The 9,426-nt window shown below is 40.1% G+C and overlaps 1 protein-coding gene across 1 annotated transcript; it reads right to left on the bottom strand.

Moving 5' to 3' along the window:
- Positions 1-8,083: 8,083 nt before the first annotated feature.
- LOC112833303 (olfactory receptor 11H7-like) lies at positions 8,084-9,031 on the bottom strand. The gene is given in 1 exon segment (XM_025884376.2): positions 8,084-9,031. A coding segment is annotated over 1 exon segment (945 nt). The 5' UTR covers positions 9,029-9,031.
- Between the last annotated feature and the right edge of the window lie 395 nt (positions 9,032-9,426).

Raw genomic sequence — 9,426 nt, forward strand, 5'->3', positions numbered from 1 at the left:
TTTTGGACTGATGTGTTTTTGTTCTCATTGATTTCCATGAATTTTTTAAGTTCTTTGATTTCCTGGTTGACCCAAACATTCTTGAGTACAGTGGTCTTTAGCTTCCAAGTGTTTGAATTCCTTCCAAATTTTTTCTTGTGATTGAGTTCCAGTTTTAAAGCATTATGGTCTGAGAATATGCAGGGAATAATCTCAGTCTTTTGGTATCGGTTGAGACCTGATATGTGACCCAGTATGTGGTCTGTTCTGGAGAAAGTTCTGTGTGCACTCAAGAAGAATGAGTATTCTTTTGTTTTAGGGTGGAATGTTCTGTATATATATCTATGAGGTCCATCTGGTCCAGTGTGTCATTCAAAGCTCTTATTTCTTTGTTGATTTTCTGTTTAGATGATCTGTCTATTGCTGAGAGTGGAGTGTTGAGGTTACTATCAATATGACTCTTTATTTTGGTTAACAGTTGACTTATGTAGTTGGCTGCTCCCATGTTGGGAGCTATATTTACAGTTTTAGATCTTCTTGTTGGATAGACCCTTTAAGAATGATATAGTGTCCTTCTGTGTCTCTAACTACAGACTTTCGTTTAAAATCTAATTTGTCTGATATAAGAATTGCTATATCAGCTTTCTTTTGAGGTCTGTTGGCAAGGAAGATGGATTTCCATCCCTTCACTTTCAGTCTGGATGTATCTTTAGGTTCAAAATGAGTCTCTCGTAGACAGCATATGGATGGGTCCTGTCTTTTTATCCAATCTGCAACCCTGTGCTGTTTTATGGGAGCATTTAGGCTGTTCACATTTGGAGTGATTATTGAAAGATATGAATTGATTGTCATCATGTTGCCTGTAAAGTCCTTGTTTCTATAGATTGTCCCTGTAAATTTCTGTTGTATATCACTCTTGGAGTCTTTCTTCTTTTATAGAACCCCCCTTAATATTTCTTGCAGGGCCGGCTTAGTGGTCACATATTCTTTCAGTTTCTGCCAGTCTTGGAAGCTCTGCATCTCTCCATTCATTCTAAATAACAGCCTTGCCAGATAAAATATTCTTGCCTGAATGTTCTTCTTGTTTCATACCCTCCATATGTCTTGCCAGCCCTTTCTGGCTTGCCAGGTCTCTGTGGATAGGTCTGATGATATTCTGATGTTCCTTCCTCTGTATGTAAGAAATCCCTTCCCCCTAACTGTCCTTAAGATGGTTTCCTTGGTTCTGAGATTTGTGAGTTTTACTATTACATGCCGCGGTGTTGATCTGCTTTCCTTCATCTTGGGAGGGGTCCTCTCTGTCTCTAGGACACGAATGTTTGTTTCATTCCCCAGATTAGGGAAGTTCTCAGCTACAATTTGCTCAAATATATCTTCTAGTCCTCTCTCTCCATCCCCTCAGGTATCCCAATAATTCTGACATTGGAATGTTTCATGGCATCTCTCATTTCTCTCATTCTGTTTTCATGGATTTTGAGCTGTTTTTCCCAGGCTCCTCTTTTTCCTTGTTTTCTATCAATTGGTCTTCTAGATCACTAATTCATTCTTCTGCCTCATTTACCTTAGCTATTAGAGTATCTAGATTAGATTGGATCTCATTGATAGCATTTTTAGATTCTGCCAGTTCAGCTTTCATTTCTGCCCTTAGAGACTCTATGTTGCCCTTAATTGATTTCTCCATTCTAGCTATCATCTTCATAACTGTTACCCTGAAGTCCATTTCTGACATCTTGGTTATATCTGTATCCATTTGTAAATCTGTGGCAGAAGTCAAAGTCTCTGAGTCTTTCCTATTTTGGGGGTTCCTCCTCCTAGTCATTCTGTTGAGGGGTGGTTGAGGGAATGTAGAGAGTCCAAATTATTGACCACAGCCCAAGCAAGATGCACCTGTTTTATAGGGACCTTAGGGTTGTTGGCTTCTTGTTCTCCCAGCCTGTCTTCTGGGGGAGGGGCCTGCTGCACTGTCACTCAGGCAACCCTGTTTGGGCAGAGTTGCCCTGCCCCCTGTGGGGGGGGTGGGCTCAGTGAAAACTGGTTTTGGGGGGCTTTTGTTCTTTGGTGGCTTTCCTGGTGGCTTTCCATGTCTCTTACGAGAGTCAGAGCAGAAGAGACTGTTTCCAACCCTCTGCCTGAGAACAGAGAGATCACAGTCTGTTTTTCAGTGAGCTCTCTAGGCCACACTATCCCTGTTTCTGTCTGTGCTGCTAAAAACTGCAGCTGCCTGGGTTGTGTGCCCCTCAGCAGCACTCCCAGTCCTTGCCTCCAGGTCAGGGCTCGTCTCTGCCCTTTGTTTTTCTAAAACCACCAGCCACCCCCAGTTTGCAGGTGGCCCCACTGCTCCAGGTTTCAGTCTGGCAGGCTGCCCTAAAGTCCTTTCCCCACCACTAATGGTCTGCAAGTCTGTGCCCTGTCCCCAGTGCGGGAGGCTTTCATGAACTGGTGGTGAAGGATCCCAAAGACTCCCCCCCCCCCTTCCGTTTATCTTTGGATATGTGCCCGCAGAATCATGGCTCCCCACTTCATACCTTGTAACCAACTGCCGGCGATGTTCTCTTTGTAGAGATCCAGATATATCTTCTTATATCTCAGACTGATTTTGTGTATGTTCAGAATGGTCTGGTAGATAACCAGCTCAATTCAGGGGACCAGTTGTAATGGGTCCCCTATTCCTCTGTCATCTTTTCCTCCCCTCCTCAAATATTCTTTATGTCCCTTTTCTTTTTCTGGACTCCTTACGTTGTGTATACTGGTATATTTGATGGTGTCCCATAGGTCTCTTAGACTCTGTTTTACTTAATTCTTTTTCTTTCTTTCATCAGACTGAATAATCTCAGTTGACCTATCTTCAGGTTCAGTGATTTAAAAAATATTTTATTTATTTACTTGGAGAGAGAGAGTGAGTGAGAACTGGGGGAGGGGAGGAGGGGTGGGAGAAGGACAAGCAGACTCTGCACTAAATGCAGAGTCTGACAGGGGCTTGATCCCACAACCCTGAGATCATGACCCAAGCTGAATCAAGAGTCAGGTGCTTAACGGAGCCAACCAGGCACCCCAAGTTCAGTGATTTTTATTTTCTGCTTGCTCCAATCTATTGTTGAACCCATCTAGTGAATTTTTCATGTTTATTGTTTTACCCTTTACCTCTAAAATTTTTATTTAGTGTAATTCCTGTCTTGTTATTGATATTTTTTGTTCAGGGAGATTTCCAGGATTATGTGGAAGCTCTTCAGAGTCCTTATTCTCCAAAATAACTAACTTCCCAGTTTGTCCTCCCAGGATATTCAGTGCGTCTATTGTTTATCTCAATTGATATCCTTGTCCTAGGCAGCAATGGCTGATTCATTTGCCTTTTAAAGTTTTTGAGGAATGACTTCCACACAGTTATTTCTCTGTCTTGAGAGATTTCCAAGGTAGATGAAATAAAGACAAACCCTTTTTCATAGTCTTTCAGGGAGCCCCTAAATAGGTCAAAACAGACAAACAGCTTTTGAGAACAAGGTACATTCTGCTTCTCCTGGAACCAGGAATCAGTAACTTCCACCAGGAAAATGGACTGCTATTTTTAAGACTTTTGCTTCTCTGAGGAGAAGAGGATGTGGCAAGGATAAGTTAAAATGATGCAAAGCTCTCCAACCATGTTTTATTTGCCATTTTCTTGATGAAGCATTAACTTGGTTGCTATAAATTATTTTCCAGAATTCTAATTAAGCAGATTCTGACAATGTTTGCTAGTTTTTTTTTCAGTGTTTTTATGGAGGCATGGATATTTGTGTTTCCCACTCCATAGATTTTATTTAGAGATAAATAAGTAGTAAAGCTGAAGAAAAAGGAATGATTAATAAAATTCTCCCTCCTTTGCTGTGTAAGGACCTGATTTAGTTGGGGATAGCCTCACAGGTTTCTTTTTTTTTTAAGATTTTATTTATTTATTAGAGAGAGAGAGAATGAGAGAGAGAGAGCACGAGAGGGAAGAGGGTCAGAGGGAGAAGCAGACTCCCAGCTGAGCAGGGAGCCCGATGCGGGACTCGATCCCGGGACTCCAGGATCATGACCTGAGCCGAAGGCAGTTGCTTAACCAACTGAGCCACCCAGACACCCAGGCTCACAGGTTTCTAAAGTGCTGGTACTGTTCCATATTTTTTGCTTGAGTGAAAAAGGACATAGGCATTTCTAAATTTTATATTCTTTGAAGTTGCGTATACATTATCTAGACTTTTATGTATGCCTGGTATATTACTTAGTTAGACAATATTTGTGATAGATTTATTATTGTCTTTAATAAGACCTTTCCTAGAACTGTGGGTTTTATTTATTCTTTATTTTATTTTTTTACATAGGTTGAACCTATGTGAGAACAAAACACTTTAAAACAATGTGTGTCTAGCAATTGGGGAAAAATTAAAAAGTTAGGGTTTATTCACACAAGAAGACGATATTAAATGAAAAAAGAATAAGGCATATCTATTTGTATTGTACCTGCATAGAAAATTATAAAATTTTAGGAGAATAAATAACAGCTATGAAATAGTCTGTATAATATAATCAGTTTAAAGACATTAAAACCATTATATGTATATGCATCTGATTTTTAAAAATAGATAAGTTCCTTAAATATTAAAAAATGTAAATAATCAGTGGTTTTGTGACTACAATATATTTAATTTTAGTGAGGACTGATTCAAGAACTAACTCATTCAATTCTAAAAACTCTTCCTTTCTGGGGTGCCTGGGTGGTGCAGTTGAGTAAGCATCCAACTCTTGGTTTTGACTCATGTCATGATCTCAGGGTTGTGAGATGGAGCCCTGCTGGGCATGGAGTCTGCTTGAGACTTTCTCTCCCTCTGTCCCTCCCCACTGTGCTCTCTCTCTCTGAAATAAAATAAAAGATTCTTAAAAAAACAAGCAAAACCCTTTCTTTACACACTTACTATGAGTCAGTCAATTATCATGCTACATTTTGGGGATGAAAAGATAAGATACTCTCCTCCTCCTCAAAGGGCTTACACTCTAGGGGAAGAGACAGACACATAATAGACTCACCTCAAAGAGTCTGTAAGTACAATGATGAAAAATTACATGGTGTAATTTAGATGCATTATGAAGGACACATAACAGAACCTGGGGATGTTTGGAAGGCTTTCTAATGAAAGTGATGTCTGAATCAAATCTTAACAAAAGAATGGGTGTTTGACAGGTATAGCTACATATTCAACATTTGATAAGTTGCAGTAGTAGGATATGTGTGAGCTATTTTATACAAAATACTTTCTGTTCCTTTTTTAGCTAGTGAATTCAGTTGAATCACTAAAATATTAGTGCTGAATTAAGGCAAAATTGTGGTGGATAGTTCAAACTTGTCCTTAGCAGCTTCCCAAGTAGATTTTCTGATTCCTTTCCTACTTTTTTTTGGTCCTCTGACTTACGTTGAAGCATAGTGCTCTCCGGTTGCACAAGAAGGCTTTCAGAGATATCTTTTGGTCTTCAGGTGAGGGTTTTCTTCCTTTCTTAGGCTATAGCATTTTATTTATTTATTATTTATTCATTATTTAAAGATTTTATTTATTTATTTGACAGAGACAGCAGGAGAGGGAACACAAGCAGGGGGAGTGGGAGAGGGAGGAGCAGACTTCCCGCTGAGCAGGAAGCCTGATGCTGGGCTCGATCCCAGGACCCTGGAATCATGAGTTGAGCCAAAGGCAAACGCTTAATGACTGAGTCACCCAGGTGCCCCACTTAGGCTATAGCATTTTAAAAATATTTGTACTTTACCAGTTAGAATGGCAAAAATGGACAGAGAAAGAAACAACAAATGTTGGAGAGGTTGTGGAGAAAGGGGAACCCTCTTACACTGGTGGTGGGAATGCAAGTTGGTACAGCCACTTTGGAAAACAGTGTGGAGTTTCCTCAAAAATTTAAAAATAGAGCTACCCTATGACCCAACAATTACACTACTGGATATTTACCCCAAAGACACAGATGTAGTGAAAAGAAGGGCCATATGCACCCCAATGTTCATAGCAGCAATGTCCGCAATAGCCAAACTGTGGAAAGAGCCGAGATGCCCTTCAACAGACGAATGGATAAAGAAGATGTGGTCCATATATACAATGGAATATTACTCAGGCATCAGAAAGGATGAACACCCAACTTTTACATCAACATGGATGGGACTGGAGGAGATTATGCTAAGTGAAATAAGTCAAGCAGAGAAAGTCAATTATCACATGGTTTCACTTATTTGTGGAACATAAGGAATAGCATGGAGGACATTAGAAGGAAGGGAAAAATGAAGGGGGGCAATCAGAGGGAGAGATGAACCATGAGAGACTATGGACTCTGAGAACCAAACAGGGTTTTAGAAGGGAGGGGGGAGGGGGGATTGGTTAGCCCGGTGATGGGTATTAAGGAGGGCACATATTGCATGGAGCACTAGGTGTTATATGAAAACAATGGATCATGGATTACCACATCAAAAACTAATGATGTATTGTATGGTGACTAACATAATAAAATGAAAAAAAAATTTGTACTTTAATTATTTAGTTGCTTGTTTTAGACTTGGTAGGGTATAAATGCAAGGGAATTTTATTTTTTCTCACCACTTCTACTTCAAACACTTTCTGATGTTCTATTTGTCTCGCTCTGTGGATAATATCTTGGGTCAATGTGGTAGCTTTTCTGATTACTTTTAGTATTAATACAGGGTCTCCTTTATCCAGATATTGGAAGTTCTAGTATAGTCTAAAAGCAAAATTTTAATTTTTTATCCAAATTAAAACTTATTCCTTAAGACTGGGTCTGACTCAGGCTTGATGTACTTCTTTTCCTCTGCGTTTTTACTCCTCTTTGTCCACATGACTACACTGCCTCTGGTTACTATAGGTTTCAGGTGGGAGAAAAGTAAAGGTAAAAGGCTTTTCCTTGACTGGTATTGTTGCCCTATTATTTGACAGAAGTTTATACGTTGATTTTTCTCTCATAGAGTACTTTCTTTTTTGGTGGTGGTGGTGTGGGGAGCTCCCTAAACTGCAGTTCTCTGATGTAGGTAATGCTTCATTGGTTGACTACTTAGGACTTCTTTCATCCCTAGATTCTGGGGACCCACACCATATAGACTCACTTTTAGGGTTGCTTTAGTCTCCAAGTAGTGCTTTTGGGTAAAATCCCTTTCAAAATGGTCTAAGTTGGTTACTTTCCATGAGCCCTAACTAGGCTAAAGGTGAGTATTCTATATTTGCTGTATTTCTGGTGGGAATTCAGTTTGCTCCTGTTATGGCCCATTTTCTTTGTGGGAATTGCATACTAACAACTCACCAAATATATTTTTCCTCATGGCTTACACCAAACTTCCAGCCTCCCCTTGTACACTGTTGATGAAAATAATGAGTAATGTGAAACTGAAGTGACAATCTCTTAGTGTAGCCAAAATTTTTTTTTTAAAGATTTTATTTATTTATTTGAGAGAGAGAGAATGAGAGATAGAGAGCACGAGAGGGAAGAGGGTCAGAGGGAGAAACAGACTCCCCGCCGAGGAGGGAGCCCGATGCGGGACTCGATCCCGGGACTCCAGGATCATGACCTGAGCCGAAGGCAGCCGCCCAACCAACTGAGCCACCCAGGCGCCCTGTAGCCAAAATTGATGTGTAGGGTTTCCGTCAAAATCCAATAAAAGGTGAAAGATTTATACGATCTGAAGAGAAACCAGAATATTCTGCCAAAAATCCAGGACAAAAGGCATTTTATGTGTTATGTGTCTTTTTAACAAAGCATTAGGCAGCCATAAAAGCAAATAACCAATTTGGTTAATATCTCTTAACAAAGTTGTATGGACAGAAATTGCGTACTGAAAAAGTCTAAACCTTCCTGGAAGTAACTATTAAGATTTTTAAGTTATTTTTTTCTCTGTAAGGGGTGGCAATCTCTTTCCATGGGAACATGTTTATGAAACTAAAAGCGCATCAGAATATGATCAAATACATGATGAATTTTGCTTTGCACCACAGGACCATCATGGTTATGAATAAAGACAAGTCCGTTTGGGTTGGGAGAAGAGGATTACTGTTCCACTTTCAGAAAGTGAATCATTGTTTTTCACAAAACCTATTCACAAAGGTTGGATGATTCTCATTCCACAAATGACCTGATGGAGGGCAACTTTCATGTCCTTGTTACGTAAGCTATAGATGAGGAGGTTTAAGACTGGTGTCACTACGGAGTATATCAGTGTGATGATCTTATGCATTGCAACTGAGCTGCCAGACATGGGACTCACATACATCATCGCTATGGTTCCATAGAACACAGACACTACAACTAAATGGGATCCACAGGTAGAGAAGGCCTTTTGCTGCCCAACTGAAGAAGGGACCTGAAGCACAACTCTGAGCACCAGGGCATAGGACCCAAGAATGTACCAAATGGTGGTAATGATGATAAGAGAGCTCACAGAATGGAATACATGCTTTATGATGGGTGCAGGTGCACAGGACAATGCCATCAGTGGGTCCACATCATACAGAAAGTGATCAGTAATGTTGGGACCACAAAAGGGTAGTTGAGAAATGAAGAAAATAGTAATTTTCTATTACTCTAAACCAATGAGCCAACAAAGAGACATCAGAATGACACAGAGCTGCCTGGTCATAATGGAGGGGTAGTGCAGTGGACGGCAGATGACCAGGTACCAATCATAGGCCATGACACAGAGGAAGAAGCACTTAGTTGTTCCCAGGGAAAAGAAGAAGTAGAATTGAGTAAAACAACCGGAGAACGATATGATCTTGGTTGTTGAAAGAAAATTGACCAGTATGTTGGGGACTGTGCAAGTCACATACCAGATTTCTAGGAAGGAGAAGTTGGCCAGGAGCACATACATAGGGGTATGGAGTCGACGGTCCCACCTCACAGCACAAATGATGGCTATATTCCCAGTTAGAGTCAAGATATAGATCAACAAAATCATTGAGAAGAGGATGATCTGTATTTTCCAGGGACCAGGAAAACCCAACAAGATGAACTGTGTCACAGTAGATATCCCTGACTTATTCATGGTCTCCAGACTGTGGAGAGAAGGCAGATAGATAGCCACAAGTCACTTTGCTGCTGAAACATTTGAAAGTTTTCTTAGGACAGGTAGTTTGAGTGATCAGGCAAATGTATTAAAAATCCTAAAACAAGTCTTGAATAAATCCTGCTCTCTTCTGAGTGAGCCATTTGGCCCTGATTCTTTGTAAATGTACAATTCTAGGCTGCTTGAACTCATTGTCAGTGGACAAAATCAGTTAAATTTCACCTTAAAAAAATTTTTTTTTTATTGTTAATCACCGTACATTACATCATTAGTTTTTGATGTAGTGTTCCATGATTCATTGTTTGTGCATAATACCCAGTGCTCCATGCAGAACATGCCCTCTTTAATACCCATCACCAGGCTAACCCATCCCCCCA

This window comes from Callorhinus ursinus, unplaced genomic scaffold (assembly GCF_003265705.2).
Source record: "Callorhinus ursinus isolate GAN/ISIS: 27379988/994484 unplaced genomic scaffold, GSC_fseal_2.0 scaffold116, whole genome shotgun sequence".
Classification (NCBI taxonomy): Eukaryota; Metazoa; Chordata; class Mammalia; order Carnivora; family Otariidae; genus Callorhinus; species Callorhinus ursinus.